At 53.0% G+C, this 23,499-nt stretch overlaps 1 protein-coding gene across 10 annotated transcripts in view; it reads right to left on the reverse strand.

Annotated features, from left to right (window-relative positions):
* The window catches only part of Agrn (agrin), a 32,902-nt gene extending 10,176 nt beyond the window's left edge, over positions 1-22,726 (reverse strand). For 7 of the 10 annotated variants that reach the window (XM_063287202.1, XM_017593169.3, XM_006239542.5 and 4 more), the window contains exons 1-14: positions 22,431-22,726; positions 20,460-20,721; positions 10,293-10,340; positions 4,580-4,795; positions 4,286-4,510; positions 3,970-4,194; positions 3,626-3,832; positions 2,421-2,639; positions 2,154-2,348; positions 1,875-2,075; positions 1,644-1,792; positions 1,453-1,558; positions 331-447; positions 89-253 (exon numbers count right to left, since the gene is read on the reverse strand). In XM_063287202.1, coding sequence (XP_063143272.1) covers positions 89-253; positions 331-447; positions 1,453-1,558; positions 1,644-1,792; positions 1,875-2,075; positions 2,154-2,348; positions 2,421-2,639; positions 3,626-3,832; positions 3,970-4,194; positions 4,286-4,510; positions 4,580-4,795; positions 10,293-10,340; positions 20,460-20,721; positions 22,431-22,637 — 2,542 coding nt within the window. In that variant the 5' untranslated portion in view covers positions 22,638-22,726. Of the gene's footprint in view, positions 1-88; positions 254-330; positions 448-1,452; positions 1,559-1,643; positions 1,793-1,874; positions 2,076-2,153; positions 2,349-2,420; positions 2,640-3,017; positions 3,073-3,625; positions 3,833-3,969; positions 4,195-4,285; positions 4,511-4,579; positions 4,796-10,292; positions 10,341-10,773; positions 11,997-20,459; positions 20,722-22,430 lie in introns of those variants that run through there. The other 3 variants (XM_017593170.3, NM_175754.2, XM_039109320.2) reach the window with 3 other exon arrangements.
* Positions 22,727-23,499: the final 773 nt, after the last annotated feature.

A 23,499-nucleotide genomic window follows, 5' to 3' on the forward strand; every position in this document is an offset into this window, starting at 1 on the left:
TGCCCCAGCCCTACCAGATACTGGTCAGGCCAAGACATGATCAGTGATGCGGTAGACAGGCAGGAATGCATGTAGTTTCATTACTCACGAGTGCAACCACTATGTCCATCGGTGACGATGCCACGGAAGTTCCAGAAGCCAGGTTCACAGCGATCACACCTGAGGCCTCCTACACCTGGTCGGCAGGAGCACTGCCCTGTGGCTGGGTCACAAGTGCCACTGTAGGAGCCATGGGGGTTGCAATGGCAGGTGCCTACAAGAGGAGAAAGCACTGGTCACTGGAGATGCACAGCTCTGCTAGATCAGTTAGGGCTGGGTTCAAATACTCACTGGGACAGCCAGCCAAGCCCACACCCTGGGCAGCAGTGAAATTGTCCTGGCAGCAGCCATAGGGGGTTTGGGCACAGTGTGGGAAGGCCACAGGTAGCAGTGGAGCCAAGGTAGGGCCTGAGGAGAAGTGCACATAGTTCATATTTGATGTAGTGGTGGTTGTTTACCCTAAGCCCAATCATTCTGCCTCAGTGATTCCTGCCACATGACCTCATTCCTTTTGACATCAAATCTCAATGGGAACCGAAAATCTGAGGCTGTCATGGGTGAAATCATCATATCACATATAGAGACAGAGCAAACGTAGAACCCCAAACCCATAAAACATAAAAAGCCACATACTCAGGTAGGGACATTCATCCATACGCACACATTATCAGAGCCACAAACAGATATGCATACAGATCTAAGGGTACACATATATAAAGACACATTTACACGTGCTCACTCATATTCCTCTAACACATTATTTATTCTTGTTTAGATACATCTGTGTACACGTACAAACACACACATCGGCCCAATCCCCACCCCCGCCGTCTCTGTCTCTGTCTCTCTGTCTCTGTCTCTCTCTGTCTGTCTGTCTCTCTCTCTCTCTCTCTCCCTCTCTCTCTCTCTTTCCCAATACAAGAGTTTCTCTGTGTAGCCCTGACTGTCCTGGAACTGGCTCTGTAGGCTGACCTCGCACTCAGAGATCCGCTTGACTCTGATTAAAGGTGTGTGCCACCACTCCCAGCCTAGCAGCAATCTCTCCTACAAGAGTGAAAGAGCCTAATCTGGCTGGTAGAATAGAGTACTTGGTACACATCTTTAATCCCACTACTCAAGGAGCAGACGGATCTATGAGCCTGATCTATGTAGCTAGTTCTAGAACATCCAGGGCTATGTAGCAAAATCCTGCCTCAAAATAAGTAAAATAACAAAAAGAAAACCTAAGTAAACAAATAAGTAAATAAACAAATTATCATCAACAATAATAAATGTCACCACAGCGTGTGCAGACGCCCACAGCCTCACATCTCTATGTTATACACCACAGAACACGCACATACAGAGAAACACAGCACAAATACATGATGAACACGCCACCACGTGCTGGATGTGCTCTGTATAGCCACTCACCACGGCAGGCTCCCTGAGCAGCAACGTACAGTTCTTGCTGTGATTCGCACCTGGCCTTCTTCAGATCACACTCGGTGCCATAGGTGACTCCATCCGAGCCACACACCTGGAGGAGTGGGGTCAACCTCAGCAACCTTGACCCCCTCCTCAGCGTACCCGCCCTGGAACCATGGGACAGTAGGGGTACTCACTGGGCTTCTAGGGACACTCTGGCAGCTAAAGTCACAGACACATGGCCCATCTTCTGAGTCCTCGTCCCAGATACCACCACGCTGCCGGCATAGCTCCTGTTCACACTCGTCGTCCTCCCCAGAACCAGAGCCCCCTGAGCCACACTCAGCTGCAGGGAAAAAGAGCAGTCACCCGTGAGGTCTCCGTCAGAGACTGGGATCTAGGGGTTCACACCAGCTACTTGAGCTTACCCGGCTCACATGGCCCTGCATGGGCCTCCTCAATTTGTACCTGCTGCTGACAGGCAGCTTCGCGTAGCTCACAGGCACTGAGGTAGGTGACACCATCACTGCCACACACAGGGCCAGGTGGAGGGTGCTCACAACGGGGACATACACACTGTCCAGCTGAGCACACAGCCCCAAAAGTACAAACTTTTTCTCCACAGGTCTCTACAGGAAGAAGCAAGAATAAGCATGGTTCCCTGATGGAGAGACTCACGGAAGCCTATCCCTTCTGGTCCCACTCACGGCAGTGTCCAGCTGAGGCCACGTATAGGCTGATCTGGTGCGTACAGGCGTGGACATGCAGCTCACATTCACTAGCGTATGTGTGTCCATCAGAACCGCATACGGGCTGGGCTGACTCCACACACTCAGAGGGGCACACACAGCGTCCAGTTTCCACCTCGCACAGGGATCCAAAACGGCACTGCCCACATGGGTCTGGGGAGGAAGCTCTATCACCATGTTGACCAGAAGCCTCCTCCCAACCCAACCCACTTGCCCGTCACTGACCACAGGGTCCTCTGCGGGCCACTTGGATTTCCCGCCCAAGGGTACAGGCCATGGATTCCAGCTCGCACACACTGCCGTAAGTGACACCGTCACTGCCGCACACAGGATCGTAGATGCCGGAGCACACCCGCTGGCACTCACACTCGGCTTTCCCGTTCTTCACTGTGCATACTGCCCCAAATGCACATTGCACTCCATGGCATGGGGACGGGGTCTGGTCTGGGGAGGATGAAGTACTCAGTCCACATTCTCCTCCATCTGTGGACAAAGCCCACTCCCATGCAACAGCCCCTCTCCAGGGTGGGAATGGCGGAGGAAAGCTAGATGCACAGGACACAGCAGAGAAAGGGACAGACACATAACAGAGGTGGATGGGGACATGAGTTTCTGACTGCCCATAGCAGGTCACTGACCCTGGACCACCAGCAGCCCTGGGATATCATGCACATGGGGGGTTGAAACTTTTCTGCCATGGATAGGAAAACTACACCCCACAATCACAAACTACACAGGGAAGAAGGTGTCTGTCAACTTGCTCTGAGGACCAGAAGGCCAGGCAGTAGCAAGCCACTCCCCCCAGCCGCGCCAGGGGCAGACCTCGGGCTGTGGGCTCCTGGCGGGCAGGCGCAGCACCTCATCCTGCCAGCAGGTCAGGCTGGAAGACACAAGAGTCGGAGCGGAGAGGGAAGGAAGGACCAAGAAGAAACAGACAGATGCAGAAAGAAAGATGGACAGAGGACTGACCAAGACAGACAGCAGAGGCAGGCAGGGCCATAGAGGCCCACAACTCCAAAGGGGCCTGCTGGCCACTGCCCAATTTCCTCCACCCTCTCCACTGGTCCCTCAAACCCCAAATTACTATCTACCTCTAAGAGGCTTGGGACTGCACTGTGTTCCTAGAGCAAGAACTCTCCAGTATCACATCCACTCCTGCCCACCCAAGCAGTCTGTTCCCCGTGCAGTACGGAGACTGATGATGATGGACCAGAGAACCTGCTGGTGTAGCAAGGCCAAGTGCACACTGCCTTTTGTCCCACTTCCCAGGTTCCCCAGTTCCCCTCCTCATAGCCTCCACACACCAGCACCCTCCCAAGTGACTCCAGCCCGGGACCCCAGGAGGAATATGACGAGATGGAGATGGTGTATGATAGGGACGAGGAGTGATGCAAGACCAGCTATTCCCAGCCGGATCCCAGGCTGCTCACCACACGGGCCCTGGTGCTTGGGAGGAATGGCCCGCTGTTGTCGACACTCAGCCTGTTGGCGCCAACAGTCATTGTTGTATGTGTGCCCATCTTGGGCACACACAGGCCTGTAAGACCCATCACAGGTGACACGATCGCAGGAACAGTGGGGACGGCCACGGCGGGACAGGCATACGGAGTTAAACTGGCAGGTCTCCGGGCACTGGTCTGGGAGTAGACAAGGAAATCAGACACCTGACAGACTCGTGGACACCTGACACAGTGCATGGGGATACAGGTATGAAGGGACGGGGGCCTAACGAGCCACGGTGACAGGGCTGGATCCATCCTCTGGGAGCACCAACCTCGAGTTTGGCATTGACCAGAGCGTACTTTCTGGAGAAGCAGGCCACGGGTTGCACCTATACGGCTCATGACACAGTCGTTTTCATAGGTGACCCCATCATCTCCACAGATAGGCGTGTGCTGGGCAGGGCAGTTCTCAGGCCGCAGAAGCATTTCTGGGTGCCGTGTACGTGGGTTCACACGGCAAATGTGGTTCAGGTCTGACATGCTGCCCTGGCAGGGATCTAAAGTCCAAGAGCAGAAAATCAGGAGCTGTCACCAGTGCACACTGAAGAGTCGAGTATGGGGAGAGGCCGTGCAGAGTGCTTTGCTTACCACAAGGACCATTGAACTTCTTGAAGATGTGCTCCTGGCTGGCACAGGCATGACTAAGCAGCTGGCATTCACTAGGGTAGTCAACACCGTCACTGCCACACACTGTGCCATCAGGGGCCCCGAAGCAGGTTGTAGGACACAGACATGAGGCAGTCTGTCCGTCAGCCGAAGGTACACAGGTACTACCGAAACTGCAGGTCACGTTGGCACAGGGGTCCCGGGACCCTGTGGGTGTGCAGGTGGGGTCATGCCGATTGTCCACTGGGCTGCCCCCCACCTCCCACGGTCACTTACCACATGGCCCTTGGCGAAGCAGGCGGATGCGCCGTTGCTGGTTGCACTGCGCGCGCTGCAGCTCGCACTCGTTGCTATAGGTGGAGGCATCTGAGCCACACACAGGAGCCACCGTAGCAGGGCAAGCATTCTTCTTGCACACACAGGAGGCACGGCCTGGATCCTCAACACTAGGTTCACACACAGCACCAAAGCCACATAACATTCCCCTGCATACTGAGTTTAGACCAGAGAAAGGGTATTCAGAGGCAGGCCACCACGGTCCGTTTCTAGGTCCACACACCCATGAGCCCTTGTGCCACATTCTGTTTGTGCCCAATTTCATGGGGAGACGCACATCCAAGAATTCACATGACTAAGGTCCCACCCAAACCCATAAGCACCTACAGCCTACAACTGTCACGATGCTTATGCTCAACCCTACCCTTGGAAGACTCCTGGGACCTTCCCACATGGGAGGGCAGTTTCCCTCACTACACACCTTACAACCACAGCGTTCATGCACCCACAATAGGACAGAGCACTTATTCCCTGCACCTTAACACACAGCAGGAGAGGGCCCCAGCTGCGGATGCTCTCCAACCACGAGAACTCAGCCCTTGTGGTTGCTGCGGTTGAATGTGAGGGTAGCTGCCCTGGAAGGGCTTTGAAGGATTTGGGTATGGATACACACTAAGGGGCCTATGTAATCTCAGAGAGAGCCTGGCCATTGCTAGCTTGAGGGATTAAGAGATAGAGATGAAGGAAGCCGGCTATAGGAGTTACATCTGTCTGTTTCTACGTCACAAAACTCGGACTCACCTCATCTAAGGCTGCTGTGGCTCCTTTCTGGGGGGCAGGAGGGTGGTGCTTCTGTGTCCACCTGAATCCTGCTATCCCCCCAAGTAACGAGCACCTCCATAACCTTCTGAGTTCACCCCCTGACCCCCAACCTCTTACTTTCCTCCAGGCCTGATGGGCACTGTGTAATGCTAGGAGTCTGGAACTTTGTTCCACACATCCCCTTCCCTTTTTTATTGCTGCCTTCCCTCATACCTCTCCAGTAGGTCTCTCTCGTCCAGAAGCACACTGTCCTGCCCTGCCTCAACCTGTCCTCTATTCCCAGTACCTTTTTCCTCAAACTCTTTTCTCTGTCTATTCCCCTAACCTCCCAAAGCTTCTCTCACTTACGATCATATAATGCTTCCACTCAGCCTCAAGTTGGCAGTGGCACAGGTCTCTCTAGGATCACACAGGTACTTTCCCTCTGTTCTTCTGGGCCCTCGCCTCAGGAAGTATCCTCATTCAAGTCCTCTGAGTCCCCCGTCAGTGCAAGTGGCCCCTATATTCAGCCTCACACACCCATCCACAGAAGAGCTTTATAACACGGTAGTCTCAGTGTTGCAAACAGCCATGTCCAGAGGAAGGGCCAGGTACTGTTTACTAGTAAGACCACAGGGAAAGTAGACACTGGTATATTTAAAGTTAGATACCCAATGGGGAAGCCTTGCTAAGCACACTGGAGCTGACCCCTTCTGAAAAGAAGAACCATGAGTCTTGTGGGCCCCTAAGGGGCTATAGTTACCTAGATCTAGTAAATGTTTAATTGGGTGTAATTATCATCACCTCACATCATGTCAGAAGCAGTCTTGGACATCTCCTAGGAGGGCAGAGTACATTGGGGACTAGACCCAGCCACTGCAATAGCAATGACCTACCCAGCCTCCCTCCCCTGTTTGTTTGTCTGTGTAGCCTTGCTTCCACCTGAGAAAGCTGAAATTACAAAACACCCACCTGTCTTACATATGACCCTCTTATGTTTGGGTTTACCCTCCTGAGCTCCCACACCGTGCCTCAGTGTCCTCTTCCCTTTTATAAATGGGCACACTAAGTACCTACTCCCAGAACTATGGGTTTGCCAATATCTACAAAACTTAAGAGAAGTTTTGTACTTGAGAAGACAAATACTGGGTAGAGCATACAATAATAGGATTGTTAGCACCAACAGACTTCCCTGTCTTGGCTCAAAACAAATTATATCCACCAATGGCCTCTCTTCATGCCTGGCCAACACCTCCCTCCTATTTAGCATTCTCTCTCCCAATCATACCATCCTCACATTTTGTCTTCTCTTACCCAAACCCCTTGAAGGTCTCACGCCAAATTTAACCACTACTTTGAGGCTGAGCTGATACTTGCTGGCTGAACTCTTTGGCTATTGGCCAAGGTGTCCCCTAGGTCCAGTCTCTGGATCGGTGCCTAACACCAAGTTCCTTGGCTGACTGATGGTGACTATGATTCTTGGGATTCTCTATCTGATTACTTGGCCTAGCCAACCTCCCCCAGGTCTCAAGTCCACAGCCAAGGATAGCTATTCACTCCTTCCTCCATACACCAAAGCCAAGTACAAGATTCTGTCTCAACAAAACAACAACAACAACAGCAATGGACCTGGACTAAAGTTCTGTGGCAAATTCAAGGTTTAAAGAACACAGGACCCATCCTGTTTCTGTAATCAAGAGTTAACTTGTGGCTGGCAAGACAGCTGAGTAGATTAAGCACTAGCTACCAAGCCTGACCATCTGAGTTTGACTCTTGAGACCCACATAGTGGGAGAGAACTGATTTCTGCGTGTCGTCCTCTGATTTCCACCTGTCGTGTCATGGCATGTTCGAGCACACACACATACACACATAAATAAGTGTTTGGAAAAGAGGAAAATCGAGGGGTTGGGGATTTAGCTCAGTGGTAGAGCGCTTGCTTAGGAAGTGCAAGGCCCTGGGTTCGGTCCCCAGCTCCAAAAAAAAAGAACCCCCCAAAAAAAAAAAAAAAAAAAGAGGAAAATCGCACAGCTTGGGTACCATCTATCACCTTAGCAAACCCCTGCCTTGCACTCATACTCAAGCCATTTGACTGATGAAGATTGATCGCTTAAACCATGGAGATCCCCATTTTAACAAAGTTTACACGTGTCCTTTCCTCATAGGACAAAGGGATCACAAGAGCTCAAGAACAAATTTGTTTGTTTGTTTGGTTGGTTTTTGAAACAGGATTTCTCTGTGTAGTCTTGGCTTGTCCTGAAATTTGCTCTGAAGACCAGGCTGGCCTCAAACTCAGACACTGGGTGCCTTTGCCTCCTGAGTGCTGGGATTAAAGGTGTGCACCATTACCTCCTGATAATTTTCTTAATATTAGAACAGGCACAATCTGAGCCCACATGCAGAGAGGTATGGATGAAGTAATTACACACATTAGTACAGCAGGCAGAGCTGTTATAACAGCTTTGGGCTTCGAGCACCACTAAAGTATCATCATATGCTGTGTTCATGTATCAGAAAAGTAAGCAGGGGCTCAGTGAGGCTTCTTGACAAAGCTTCATCCCTAATAAACAACAGGGCTTAGCTCGGTCCCCATCTATGCTCCTGGTCACTTCCCCAATCTGCTTCTCATAAATACAGGTGGCACTTACGCACCTTTAAGTGCATGCCTGGGCACCTATGAGTCAGCAGTCTAATGGGTCACGTCTGGTTTTCTCAGGAAGTGTCTTTAACCCCTGAGGAACTTCTCCCTGGCCTCCTGGCTTCCTACCCAGTCAGGCATCTTTTCATGTGACGTCGGAGGCGTCTTCTACTTTTTATATCTATCACAGTGGCAGAGGGTATATTTAACTTTTTTCCTAGTCTTTGGTAGGTTGGGAAATGAAACATTTTCCAAGAGCCTGCTTATGTCTATTTATGTGTGATGAGTATTTGTGTGTGTGTGTGTGTGATGGCCATGGTCCGTGTCTGACGTGTACAAAGGGAAGCTGGGTACCAATAAGAGGACCACGTGTACAGTTGTGAGGAACGCAGTGTGAACACAGGAAAGCAAACATCTGGCAGTTTTGGAGATTTCAGAAGGAGCTGAAATTGCCGAGAAGGAAGATCTCTTTTCCTCCTGAGCCTTCCTTGAATTAGACAGCTGTAGGCCTCTTGCCCCTAGTCTATGGACACTCAGGCCTAGTCTCATGCACCACACTAACGGGCACACTCCACCTACTAACAGCCTACCTCACTGCGAGTGATTTGGTTTCTTTTTAAAAGATACTGATAAGTGAGAGTCACTTCCTCCTGCATCCCAACCCAACTTGCTTACTCATCCGCCAACCTGGCCAGGAGTTTCTGTAGCTCTAGTAATAGTGAGGGTCATAGAGCACACAGTGGTATCTTACTACCCTGATAGTAACATCTCAGGCAGAGGCACCCGGGAAGAAGCCTGAGGAAGGACACTAGGGTCTGGGACCAAGACCTGGGGCCACAAAGCCAGAGCCCAGGGCTCGGTCAAAAGCACCTACCACTCACTCACTACCAGCCTCCGCTTGCACTGTCAACCAACACCGCCCAACTCGCAGTCTAACTAGGCACCAAAAGTCTCCTGGCACAGTGTCAACGAATATGCTATCACTTTGCTAACACAGATGCAAGGAATAAAGGGCAGCTGCCTAGAGATGACCCCTCTCCACTTGTCCATCAAAAGGTAGAAGAAACCCTCTGATATCCTGTATAGAATCAAACTCCTGCTTTGAGATGCCTAGGCTCCTCATTCCCAAGGAAACTCCCTACCCGACTTTACAGACTGCTGAGGCCTCCAGAGAGCTCTACCTTTGCCCTAACTTCCTAGTATACAGCAGATGGGAGGATACCTCTTCCGTTCCCAAGACCCAGGAAGTGACCCAGATTATCTATGTAACCCAGGGCTGCCTCCTAGAAAGAGAACAGAGTCTGCTCTCAGAGTGACACCCACAACCTCAATCCCAGGATTCCCTGATGTCCCCATAACCCATATCCTGGTCAAAACAGGAACCATGGCTGAGCGTGGTAGCACGCACCTTTATCCTAGCACTTGAGAGGCAAAGGCAGAAGGATCTGCAAGTTTGAAGCCAGCTTGGTCTACACAGTGAGTTCTAGGACAGACAAGGCTATATAGAGACCCTGTTTCAACTCCCTACCTCAAACCAAAAAAATCCCAGAAACCATGGCTTTGCCTCGCATGAAATAACTCTAGACATATAACTTCTATAAGGCTAGTCAGTTGCCCAGGCAGCAGAGTTGACAAGATAGTAGGTACCAAGGATAGAGCTGTGCCCTACTTGCTGTGAGGAACCAGGCTGGACTAGCAGATACAGTTGATCCCCAGTCTGCTTTTTCTGTAACACTGTCAGTTCCTCTTCTCTTATCATCAGCTTAGTTACAGAAGCCTAGCACTAGCAGCCCCTCTGGGAGTGCTGGCCCCAGCCCATAATGCCATGGAAAAGGTTAGCCCATCCTTTCTATCCTCCCCCACCCCAGGGGCAGACCTAGGTCCTCCAGCCCTCAGACAGCTGTCACTGGCTTTACTGGGCCCTCCCCCACTACCCAGCCCACTTTCCCTTCTGTGCTTCTGTTTCCAGCCCCACCCTTTCCTGAATAGGGAAAAAGACAAAGAAAAGGAATCCCTCCCCAAACAGACGTCAGTGCTCCATCCAAACCTCACGCAAATCCTCTTGACGGTTCTAAAACTGATCCTGCTCGGGAGTACTGGCCAGCACCTAAAGATCCCTGTGGACTCCCTGGAAGGGGTCCAGACTCCCTTGCACAGCCTCCTACTCAAAATACACCTGGTGTACACACTATGGAACTGCCCCAGTCCTGGTAACCCTGCCCATTTGCACCCCCATTATAGCATGCCAACCCCCTGCCCCAACCACTGCACTCACCATCAGGAGGCGTAGGAGGCGCTGGTGTGAAGTGGATTCCAGGTTTGTCTGGGGAGGAAAAGTTAGGTTTCTGTGAGCAGGTTCTTTGCCCACTCATACCCATTCAAGATTCCAGTTAAAATCGGTAAAGCTGGAAAGTCACTGACCAAGGCAGGGCAGACTTTGCCCTGCCAACTGCATAGCCACCTTCTTTCTCTGGGTAAGTCAGGATCTTGCCCTCTGCTCCCAATCCCAGCACTGATGCATCCGTGCCAAGCCTCACAGTTTCCTGCAGCTCATGATGAAGATCTATACCATTAGGAACCTAAGGATCGGTTATTATAGGCCAGGAATCTAGTGTGACCTATTCAATACCCAGAAGGAAAAGGCGCCCCATCCACAGCAACCCCTGGATTTGATTTGACCCTGCCTTGCCTGAAACCCTTGGTAATCGAGATGAGGGGCTCAGTGAGCAGAGGAGGTACACCCAGCAGCCACGTACAGTTGCTGAGGAAAAGCAGAACCGCAAAGCCCAATGTGGAAGTGGCCAACAGGATCAAGCAGATGTTGCAGGGGATCATGAAGTATCGAACCAGCATGGAGGCACCAGGCTCCTGCCTGGGTCTGTGTTCCAGTGGCAGAGGAGGCATGATACATACAGCTCGAGCCCAATTCCTGGGTGTGTGTGGGAGTTCTTATGGAGTGCCCTTAGGCCTCTTCGGAGCTACTCCCCCCATGCTGGGTGCTCTGGAGCAGCAGATGCAGCTGTGATCTCAAAGTTTAGCCAGTTATGGCTAGGGGAGCACCAGGTCCTCTCCCCAGCCCTCCAGGTTCATGGTAGGAGATAAGCAGAATTCTCTCCAAGTAGAAATCCCAAACGTGAGCTCAGAAGCAGGCAAAGGGTGATGATGGAGAGCCAAGGCCACCCCTGTTGGTTACAATTCTTCTGCCCACTAGCCAGTGCTGTCTTCGGTAGCCTCTGCACTGCAGGGAAGGCCCCAGAGACCAGGGGCGCCGGTGCAGGGCCTGTCTGCTCCTGCCTGGCAGAGGCGGGGGAGCACGATGGCAGCGGCGGGAGGAGCAACGGCTTTGGAGAGAGAATAAAGAACCGCGGAGGCGCCTGCCCACCTCCAGTAGCAGTGGTAGCAGCGGCGGCGGCGGCAGCAGCAGCAGCGGTGGTGGTGGAGGCAAGCTCTTCTTGTCTTCGCTGGGCTGGGGCAGTGAGTGAGGGGTGAGGGAAGCCGAGGGGGCGGAGGCGGTGAGCATAGACAAAGGAGGATGTCTCTGGGGACTCTAGCGTCCACAGGGAGTCGCAGTTGGTAGCAAAGAGGCTGGAGTGGATTAAGACCAGGATGCGAAGTGTACAAAAGGGACAGAGCAGCTTTGGGCAGAGGTAAAAGCTTGGAGAGGGTTGGTGGTGGTGCTGGTGAGAGGGCAGGAATCAAGGGAGGGATGAGCGATGGGAGGGCAATGGAGCTGGAAACTGGAGGACAAGGGAGAAGTAGGAGTGGGCTAAGTGTTGTCACAGGGGAGAAGAGGTTGAACCTAGAGAGAAGGCGGTTGCTTGGCATTTGGAGGCTGTTGAGGAAGGTGGGGCAGGAGGCAGCCAAGTGGGAGGGTCAGCAGAGGCAGTCCTCCTCTATCTTCCTAATGCCTGGCTGGGCTTTAGGTCCTGAATCACCTCCCGGGGACTTGGGCCTGCAGGAAGCACTAAATTCTGGGATTTAGTGCTTATGCATGCCATTGTGCCAGAGTCCGTGTTGTTTCTGCTCCTGCGGGCTTTGCCCTGGGGTGTGGTATGTAAGATGCTCAAGTGGTACCAGCTGGAGAGTGAGGTGATGGGTCCATAAGTCACCCACCTACCTTTCCTCTTGTAATAGAAAACAACACCTTAAACCACCCATTCACTGGACTCCCCAGCAATGAAAACACATGCAAATAGCTGTGAAACTCTTGCCATCCCCTGACCCTAAGCCTGGAGCACACCCCAGTCCTCAAGCTACTTTGCAAACTCCAGCAGGGCCACCTGAGGCAAAGGGTTTGGGATGGAGGCACAGTTCACCCAAGGCCCACTGAGGGGCTCCTTTCCTGGGAAAGATCCCCAGCCCAGGTGTCCACAAGCTTGGGGAGTATGCACGTCTACACCACCCCGACTTGATGTAGCCACTCTCCTGTTAAGTCTGGTCTCAGCTGAAATCACCCAAATAGCCCCGATAACGCACACTTGGGTTCTACCAACAGGTACACAGTGCCACAACTCAAGCCTCAAATCAGGCTTCCGTACCAGTAAGTCCGACTCTTCAGCCCGCGATTACTCTCAAACCTCATCTCAGTAAATCTTTTTTTTTTTTTTTTGGTTCTTTTTTTCGGAGCTGGGGACCGAACCCAGGGCCTTGCGCTTCCTAGGTAAGCGCTCTACCACTGAGCTAAATCCCCAGCCCCTCATCTCAGTAAATCTTAAGAAAGCCACATCCCTCTCTACAAGGAGTCGTTGGCCTATCTGTGGGGTTCCTCTTTCCATCCTTCATCCAGCCCTTCGCAGGGCCCTGAAACCTACACGCACTGCCTATTGACTGGAAACAGCCTCACTTCTGCAGGTGAAACCTCTCTGAGATCTCTCTGGCCGGGCACTTGGTGCCCCCTCCTTGTGTCCTTTTGATCTGTCAGATAGGTTTCTCAGCCCTAGTTCATAACACTCTATCTTCTCATTCCTTTGGTCAGGCATAAAGTGCCATCCTCCACTGGGCCATTCGTTCACCACCTATGCTAAGAGGCTTTCCAGCAGTTGTGGCCCCAAATTCACTCTTCTAATGAAATCTTACAGGAAACTCCAGAATAAAGCAGGGTTTCTGAGCCCTGGACCTGCAGCCTAGGAGAGCATCAGATCGAACTACTGGAAAACTCTCCTCACAGATCGTTTCACCCTCTCCTCAGGAGAGCTCTGGCCCGAAATACTTTCTACTCAACTTTGGCACTGTCTGTAGCACCGTAGTCTCTGTGATGCTAGCTCCCCTAGAACCAGGAATAGGGTTTGAGTTCTAAGCTCCAAGGGTAGGGTTTGACGTAGAAAGGCAAGAGAACTTAGTTGGGGAGCCCAGCACAGGCCATATATGATGTTATTTCTCCACCGCTAGTGAAATGAGCCAATTCGATCCAGATTAGATTATATTAAATGCAGGTTTATTGAGAAGCGGTTCTCAGGCAAGTTCACTGGCCCTAAGGACCCAGACCAGGGAAGTCACCATGGGGAGAGAGGGGGAGGGGAAAGAAAAAGAGAGAAGGGGTGCACACATGCTGAGAGAGAGAGCGAGATCGAGAGACAGAGACAGAAAGACAGAGACAGAGAAGAGACTAAACTATCTGGATTATATAGGGAGGAGCCTCTGAGGGGAGGGCAGCCCAGCCCCTCCGCTAGAAAATTCAGGGTTGTGGGTAGGGTAAGCCAGGTAGAGACGAAGGCTGCAGGGAAGATTTGGAGAGAAGGCCTGCTTTGATGTGTAAAATATGTACCTCAGTCTCTAGTCCTGGGGTCCTAACCATCTTCTGTTTGCCTCAGGGTCCCACAGAAAAGTGCCAGAAAACACGTACCCCAGGCAATACCCAGCATGATGCTATTGGACATGTTGTTTCAGCCCTGGAATGTCCCAGGGTGCTGTACAGGAAGCACAGACACCAGGGACTTGGAGAAGTGGGCCCCACTGGTAGTAGGAGCCCTGGGCATGAGCTGGCAGAAGCTTCCAGTGATCTTTGGAAATTTGCTGTATGTAGCCTTTGCCTACCCCCTTTCACCAAGCAGAAACCCTGAGATCTGCCACTGTAGAGGTCTCAATAGGCACATTTTTTCAGTGCTCATATGGGGCTCTAGTCAGCTCTGGGCAACACTGGAGTGGGGTTTGAGGTCTGTTGGGCCTAGCCATGGGAAAAGGAACTAAGCAGGCAGCCTGGCCCCACCAAACCCCAGTCAGTATCTGAGCCCCCTGCAGGGGCAGGATGCCTTCAAAAAAACAAAGAGCCTTTGAGGCTCCAGACCAGTGGGGGGAGGGGAGCACAGGCTACTGGAGTTATTTTGGGATCTTTAGACAAAATCATTCAGCCTAGACTGCCCCAGCAGGCTCATGCCTAGGAATGAACAGGATGCTGGTCCAGGCTTACCCCTTTGGGCTCACACCCTACGAACATACAACCACATATATGAGCCAAGACATTAAGTACTTCTGTTTTCCAGCATTCGCTCAAGCTTGAGGGCACTGCATCTCCCACCTGACACACTAGACATTCTTTGTGTAGCACAAAGCTTGTCCCTCACTCCCAGGCACAATGGGTGTGGCCCTATGCTCTGGTTCTTCTCAGGACTAGAGGCAGTTGGGGGACGGGGCCTAGAGAAGGGTCCCAGTCCAGCTACTGTTAGCTCACTGGTCCCATTCTCTCGCAGACGACCCTTCTACCTTTCTAGATAGCCTTGGCTCCCTTAGAAAAGAAGGTAAAGAGTTAGGGGTTACAGGACTGAAAGGAGCCCAAGGAAAAAGCTGCCTTTCCAGATATTTAGCACACATTCAATTCCCCAATGCACAGGTCTCACCCGGCAAGTAGACATGTCTCACTCTCACCTGTTCTCTTTGGTTGTGGGTATTTCTAGGCTCAGGTACAGAGGTACCTGATGGGCTTAGCTTGGCTGCCCTCGTCGGGGCAGGGCCATATTATCCAGCCTCAAACTGCACCTTGCCTTTTCTCTCTCTCCAAGTCCCCTCAGCCTTAGATAATAAGCACTTCACAGCAGGACAGAGGTACTCAGCCTGGTCCACTGCCAGCATGAAGGGGCCTCTGGAGTTCCTCTTGCTAGCTTCAGGCCTAAGGTGTGCCCACCCACACACCTAGACAGTCATCCTGTTCCACAGGGTGGCTAGATTAAATTAAAATTTGAGACACAATAGGGCTTTTAGGCAGCCAATAAGCTACCAGATTGTCTTTCCCCTTTCCTTGGCTGGCTAGGCTCTTCCACCCAGGCTGTTCCCACAAACTAAGTACACCAGTCTGACCTTCAAAAGACATTTTGGTGGTTTCAAATGAAGGTCAGATGGGTAGAGTGAAATTTGCACATCAACCAAGTAATGTGTGAGGCCAGAGTGGTCAGAGAGTTTAATGGAGATTCTCAATCTTTTGAATTTTGGAATCCCACCAGGGACCAGAATGACCAAGAGCTGCCCGCTGAGCCGGTACAAGCGAAAAGGCAGTAAGGGCAGGGACATTCATGCAGTCTCTTCTGCCCAAACCCTGCTTTGCCAGGTCCTGCCTATCTCCAGAAAGAACCGGAAGAACATGTGATCCGTGCTTGGTGAGTCAGGAGACCTTGGCATCCCTGATTAATACTCCCTGAGTAGGTGAGAGACAACAGAAATCGGGGAAGGGTAAACACAGCAGGGGTTCTATGGCCCCAAGCCACAGGCTTAGTTCCAGAGGGCTTCATGGAGGGGATGGGCAGCCAGGTATTAGGGATGAGAAGCTAAGGCAGAAGAGGGACAGAGGACCAGAGATGCAGGAAGGAGGGAGCAGAGACAGACCCAGAAAGGAATGAGGCTGGGGCAAGCAAGGAGTGCTTGAGATCAGCAGATAGATAGGAAGGGCAGCCCAGAAAGGGATTAGTTTGCTTTCTCAGCCAGGGGGACAGGCTGCTGGAGATGGTTTTTAGTACTTTCTTTGCCTCACACACACAGCATCTTATCTACCAACAACCACCTACTGTTCCTTTCATTCACCTTTTTCTCAGCTCACTGCTTCTTGAGAGGCCAGCATAACACCAGCAAGACTGCTGCGTTGGCAGCCACAGCAGATGCCCCATGAACCCTATAGGGGATGGCTGTGGAGTGGTGGTGATTTGACCCATGTGAGAAGGAGGAGCTGATGGAATCAATGATGGGTGACACCACAGGCCACCCTAAGCAGACAGACACCTCAACCCTTCTACCACTATGGTGTCTGTGCTGTTCTTCTATATGTGCTGGAACCTCACTCGTGGGTACAGGAGCCTGCACAGGCATAATGCTAGCCTCTATCTTCTGGGACCTAGGAAGTGATGGTCAAGGGAGCTCTCAAACTGACCTCATGCTAGCAACAGATGGGGGCAGAGGGGAGAAAGGGTTGTGTCAGCCTCAGGATCTAGCAGGCTTGTCAAGGTCAGTGACCAAGTTTTGTGGTCACAGCAGCTCACCAGACACATCCTCATTTTAAATGTTTGCGATCTACCTCAGTCATTCCTAGAGGCAGAGCTAACAGAACCAACAGCAGACAGATGCCGGGACTCACATGCCCATGAGGACAGCATCTAGGCTCTGAGCACTTATATATAAACCCAGAAAAATCAAGGCAGTGAGAACCACCCCACCCCCGACCTGAGCATACACATCTATATAAAGTTCACACAGCTGGAAACAGCCTCAGCCTTTGACGACTGAGCCTACGAACTTCCCGGCCTCCAGGCCTGGGAGAGGCCACCTCTATTCCCTAGTAAATTGCCCCTGCAGGGGGCCTTCCTCAGAGGAAATTCTCAGGGTTGGTGCGCAGGAAGGGAGGGGATGAGATCCCTTTATCCCTGGATCCTCCACCACAGATCTTCAACTCTCCCAGCTTCCAACATGGGTCACACAGGCCCACTCCTGGGTCCCAGAAGGAGGTACAGGGGGCATAGGGCTCTCTTCTTGTTGGTGACTGCCCCAGTGCTTGGGTCTCTTTCTTGATTCTGAGGTAAACAGCTGGTCTGAGTCTCACAGGAGGAAGACAGCTGTTCATCACTTCTGACTTCTGCCTCCCAGGCATAGCAGACAGGCATAGGAAGCAATAGAGGGTCCTTACCAATCAGGAATACAAGGACTCTCCTGAACCTCTGTGGTCCTGAGTGTGTCCTCCACCTCCTCTCTATTTTCATTCTGTTCTCTCTTACTTTAACTTGTAGGAACTGCTGAGTGGATTGGGTTGGGGTAGCCTCAGACCTGGGTCAACACCCCAATCTCCCAATTCCTCAGGTCTGCAATAGAGGTCCCATACCCACAGGACTGCTGTGTGGGCTCAAGCATGTGGAAGCAGGCTTTGCTCTGTCCAGAAAAATCCATGTAGACAGAAGTGGTTTCAAAACACCCCTCCCCATTTCTCATTCACAGAAGCCTTCGTCCCTGGATCCTCCCCCACAAATCTTATCAACTCTCCCAGCTTCTCTGGATAGGGGTGGAAGAGTAAGATGGGGATAGAAAAAGACAAAAGTAACTTCCACCAGCTCAGTCTTTCTTACTGCCTACGTAAAGGGAGGCCACTTCCACAGAACGGATAGTATCCTGCCTGTCGCTCACCTATAAGCAAGCACTCTTCTTGCAAAGCCCACCCAAGGCTGCCTTGAGCCCAGAGATGAGACAAGCCCATTCTTGCAGCCGACTTCCTACCAGAACTTCTTGGCATGGAAGAGAGGCCTTTCCCTACCTGGGCAGGCCCTTCTCTGGGCGAGAAGCAGTAGGCCTAGCAAGCAGCCTCCAGCTCTAGCAGCCTCCAGCCCAGACCTGCCTTGGGGCGGAGCCCTCAAAGGACTCTGGGTGGGGTTGTAGAGTAGTAGAGAACCTGGAGTCCAAAGGGAGAGCCACCTCCCGCTTCAGCGGAAGGAATGTGGGGGAGGTGAGGGGAAAGAACATGGCAATGGGAGTCTAAGTGTAGCCTGGAGGGCAGTCCTTCCAACAGTCTGACAACTGTCACAATATCCTAGGCAATCCCAGTGCCAGAAGCCAGCCTTAGTTGCTCAGGCTGCTCCAATCCACTGCCTTGGGACCTGGAGCCCTTCTACTCTATCCTTCTAAAAGTCCTGGTCTAGCAGAGAGTAAGGACGGAAAGTATCTGGCTAGCTTAGGCCCAAGAGTATAGTCACCAAGACCCCAGCTTCAGAGATGGGAAGGGCCAGGCTGGTCAGGTGCCAGGCTCACTCAACCCTGGCCCCCTGCCCTGTCCTTGTGCCAGGTGCTGGCTGGAACAGACAACACTTCCTTTCTCTGCTCCTGGCTCTTGGTGGGGAAGTGCAGGTCCCCAGCCAAGCTTGCGTCTCTCCTGGGGGGCTTCAGAGAGGGGCCAATCCAACTTTCTCTAGAGATGGGGCGAGGATAATAATGGGCCTATCTATGCTCAGTAAAAGGATTCTCCACTTCCCTGACACAACTTTGTCAGAGTGGTCCCTTTCCAGAAGGAGCAGCAGCCACTCCTGCCCAAAGGTGATGGGAAGGGAAGGGCACATACCTGCCCCAGTTATGCCAGGAATGTGGCTCCCCAGGCAGAGGACCAGAGGAGCCTTTCTGGGGTGGGGGAGGGGTTGGCTGGCGGGGGCGGGGGGGGGGGGTAGTTCCTGGAGTGAATGAGAGGTCAGGAGTGGCCCAGATTTCACCCAGTTCCCAATGTGAGTGGGGCAGAGTAGGAGACCTGGAGGCAGAACTGGACGTCAGATTGGAGGGTTGAGCTTGCTGAGGATCTAGGATGAGGTTCAAAAGCCTCAGATCCCCTACAGATCAGGAAATGGACCCAGTTTCAGAGCGGGCAAGAGATGTCTCATTTCTATCCTAGATCCTAAGCCCTGACAGCTCCTTGGCACCCTACTTACCCTGCGGCACTCTGGTCTGCTTTCAAAACAGATTCAACATACCATTTCAGCTTCTTACAATGGTGCCCAGGCTCCTTTCCCTACCCCATGGTACCTTTCACATACCTCAAGGAATCTCTTCACACCCCCTGTCTCGTCTACTTAGGAGTCTTCAGTCCCATATCTGTCATCCTGCCCCTTCCCACCCATCCTAGCAGCTACTCCTGGGCTCCCCACGGGTAAAATGCTGGTCTGTGAGTCTTAGGAGCTAAATATCCCTAAGCGTCAACCATACCCAGGTGCACAGGAGGGAGGCACTTTCCATGATTCTTCTTCCTAGTGGTCCTGCTCCAAATTAGGCTCTGCCAGCACCAAAGCCAGAGTGTAGCATGGGCATAGCTGGCTTTGTTGAGATGCTAAACCTTGTTCTGCACAGGGTGAACACCCTACCCTGACCTCTGATCTCAGGGGAAGTCCTCAGTTACTGAGTCACAGAACCTCAGGCTACTAGATACACCTGGCTACTAATGATTCACCCTCTTGGTCTTGTAGGGACAAAGGACTATGGTTCCTCCTCAGATCCCTAAACACCCCAAGTTGACTTATCTACCTTTGGCCTCATATATACATCTTCCCCCACTTTTCCTGCCCCCAATTTCCCAAACTACAAACTTCCATAGTAGAATTAGAATCTCTGGTTCTTCTCTACATAGGGTCTCAGAGCCCAGAAGCTGGCCATATCTGGCTGAGAGGCCACAGGGTTTCCCATTCTGGTCCTGCCCCTCCTATACTGATTCCCCTAAGGGACAGGGCTCTAGAGATACCACTCAAGAGTCAAGCCAGCATCAGAGCAGAAAGATACAGGCGATTTAAGACTTCTGGACCGACAGATGTATCACATCAGAGGACCAGAAGTCATGACCCTTGCCATTGCCCTGAAAAGGAAGTTTCTTCCCCAGCCTTACAACCCTTCCAGTCAGCCATGAGGGAACAGAGTGTAGTAGCAAGGGGAAAAAGCATTCTTTACCAAATTTACCCCCAAAGGTGTCAGTCACCAACTGGGGATGTTCTGAAGAAGAGAGAGGGAAGACCTGGATGGCTAAGTAATCCTATTCACCTTCTAGAGGATGGCAGCATAATCCCACAAAGCTGTTCCACAAACTTCCTCTGGAACACACGGAAGAGTTCCCAACCTTCCAATCCCCTGTGCCTAGCCAATCCAACCAGATGTTCAGACTTCCGGAGGAATAAGATAAGCGATGTGCATTCACCTGATCCCAGCTTCCGTAGAAAAGGATCTTTCAAGGGGGAATGTAGAGTGCCGAGGAAAATGAAAGACAAAGCAGAGACACCTGTCTCTTTTCAGGACAGCAGCTTGTTTGTTTATGGCTCCAAGACCAAACAAAGATTAGCATCAGAGCTTGGGGTTGTTTTAATCTGGGTGGCTAGAGATGGGGTTAGGGGCAATAACGCTGCATCACAGGCAGGCAGCAGGACGAAGCTCTCCTCTGCACCTCACCCAGTTCCCATAAATTCTCTGTCACTATCAGCGAGCCACTGGCCCTTAAAGGAACACCCTCACCACGCACCTTCTACACAGAACTCCACCTCTTCCAGGTTCCGCAAAGTGATCCGCATAAGGCTGGAGTTAAGCATCAACTCATTCTTGTGGGCTGGCCACATGTAGGGTGGTGCCGGGTTCACAAAAAAGATTCTAGTGTCCCCAGTGGACACCTGGTTGTCGCAGATGAGGGGGTCTCCAAAGCCACCAATTACCACCTTGTTGCCACCATCCAGCAGACTCTCCTGGGCCACCACATCTTTGCCTTTCAAGTACCGCCACACTCGGACCTGAGCAGACATGGAAGTAAAAGTGTATTGGTTAGGGTTGCAGACTGGCACCTGGACCCTCCCCCTCTCTGATCTCATTAGCTCAAGCCAATGTCCACAGTGGACTCCAGCCTTGGGCAGAGATGGTCAAAGGCTGCAGTGCAGTAGACACCTACTGGATTTGGTGATACAGAAGAAGGCAAACCTTACAAAATTCCCACCCCAGGTTTAACCAGCCCAAGTTCAACTCTAAGGGTCCGGTCAGGACTTACCACTCAGGACAAGACCCTTTAAGGTGAAAGGACTTAGGAGCAAGATCCCAGCTGGGATCTTCACAACAAATCCCCCAGGAAGTAAAGACCCACTTCTTTCCTCCATAGTCTGCCTGAGTCTGTGCAGCCAAAGCAGCTCTGAACCACGAAGTCAAGTTTGGGCAATGCAAGTTGGCCCCACCCTCCACCTTCTTATTTGGGGCCCCGAGGGCACCCTTTCTGACTGACATGGCTGGAGGATGCAGCCAGCAGTGCCCACAGGACAAGACCCAGAGCCTAGACACTTTTTGGAAAGGATTTCTATGGAGAAGCCCCTTATTCAGGTGCTCTGGGGATTTGGGATTCTGGAATGGAGGGAGCAAAAAAAGACAATGGGCAGCTTTTCCACCTGCCTAGCTTGTGCTGGGCACCTAAGAATTGCAGCACCTAAAGAACTTCATCTACCTGCGCTGCCCCCAACCCCCACTATTGTGGGAGATAACCCAAACGGGGGAAGCTCACAGTTCTCACACCTCCCCCACCCCAGCCACACCCAGGAGCAGCGGGGAGGAAGTCGGGAAAATCCTGCAGGGACTTGGCAAAGTGCCTTGGCTGGAAGAGGAGGGGGCCCAGCGGGGGGATCCCATGAACACACGCTACTCTGAAAGAAGTCACCATCCTTCTCATTCCCAAAGAGTAAGAACAATCCTATTTCCCGTGAAGTGTCTGAGGGGCTAGGAGAACCAGCAACGGATATTCTGAGGGTATCGACCCCATACCTATTCCAAGGTGCTCTCAAATTCAGCTTTAGTTGAAATAGAGCTGATTCTTCTACTGTATGGTAGGGGAAACCCAATTCTTCCAGCAGTGGTATTGAGCACCTGCCCCTGCTCCTCGCGCACGGGAGACTCAGCCACAGCCCTTTGCCCATCTCTCTGCTCCTGCTCCCGGGACACGCATTCACTGCAGCACCTTACGCAGGCTCCTCGGACTTGCGGATTAGACTACGCACCCCCTTACTCTCTGCAGACCACTCCTCGCCCTGGTAGAGGCCTCCCTCACCACAGTTCGAGTTCGTTCCCACCTCATGCCTCCCCAAACCCTATTCCTTTCTTTTGGCGAGAATGTACACTTGTTTCCAACAAGAGAAAGGGGCTTTGGACAGGGGTGGGGGCAGGCAGTACAGCAACTGGGGCCTGGACACCATGAAAGGAACCACAGCGGCCCCGTAGTAACTTTCGCCCTGAGCTGCAGAGTTTTCCGGGACCTGATGCCCCACCCGGAGGCTTGGCGGTCGCCAAGGGAGCTCCAGCTGGGGCTGCAGAAACGTTTCGGGCTCGTTCCCACGGCTTGGGGCCGGGGTCCCAGCGGGGCGGCCGGCACGCGAAGGGCGGGCCTCAGGGACGGGAACCACGGGGGAAAGAGCCCCTGGCTAGGATTCCAGAGGGCTGGGTCTCGTGGGGTCCTGTAGGGGCCCACCTTGCATGAGTACGTGTGCTGCACCGGGTCCACGTTGAGGATCTCCTCCACTGTGCCGGTGAGCACCACATTCGCCTCCTCCTCGCGCCGCTCCAGGGCGCGCTCCGGGCACGTCCCGCTGGCGCCCGGCAGGGTTCGCGCGGCCACCACCAAGAGCAGCAGCGGTGGCAGCAGCGGGGCCCGGGAACACAGCCGCAGGCTGACCATGGCGCAGCCCAGAACGGCGGAAGGGAGCCGGGAGAGCGCGCGGGCCGGACCGTGCAGGGGGCAGGACAGAACTGGACCGCAGCAAGGCGGAGGAGGTGGGAGGGCGGACGGCGTGGGGGCGGGCCGGGGGCGGGAACTGGGCAGCACCGCCCCTCCCCCTGGGAGCTCAGCCCGTCCCCCCGCTCCCTACGACCCGCGCGGGCAGCGAACAAAGCCCGGAGACTGCGGCGCCGAGCTGGGGCGGGGGCCTCGGCCGGGTGGGTGGCGGGCCGCCTTGGGGGAGGGGAAGGCGTGGCGCCGGGGGCCCCTCCCCCGTCCGCCTAAACTGTCCTCCCACCAGGAAATGCAGCTGAAATCAGGTTAATGTATAATCGAGGGGCGACGTGCTGGGAATTCCAAGGGGCTCGCCCGGGCGCCAAGAGCCGCAGGGCTCTCTGGACACGAAAGGATAGCGGAGCTGGACCTCCGGTTCCCCAACCCCTTGGGTCGGCCTCTCGCTAGGACTGCTCGCTGAGCTCCCCGCGGCCGTACGGGTACCACCACAGCCTCTACGACAGCCCAGCAGGGCTACGCCCCCTGCCGATGGCCGGTCAGCGGTGACTGTTCAGAATTGCGCTCAGACCTGTCCACCAGGCCCCTGGCTGGGTAAGGCAGCGGGATGCACCTTGTCTACCTAGAGCTGTCTTCTCTAGTCTTGCTACAGAACTTACCACGTTCCCGCCCCCCTCCCTTTCCCCCAGCGCTTCCCCAGCTTGGCCTAGCAAGGTACATGGTATAAACTGAGGCCCACGGGAGCCAGGCCAGCGCTAGACCTACAGAAGGTTGAAGGAAAGAGAGAAGACATTGTTCTGTCTTCCAAAGA

The sequence above is a fragment of the Rattus norvegicus genome, chromosome 5, assembly GCF_036323735.1.
Source record: "Rattus norvegicus strain BN/NHsdMcwi chromosome 5, GRCr8, whole genome shotgun sequence".
Taxonomy (NCBI): Eukaryota; Metazoa; Chordata; class Mammalia; order Rodentia; family Muridae; genus Rattus; species Rattus norvegicus.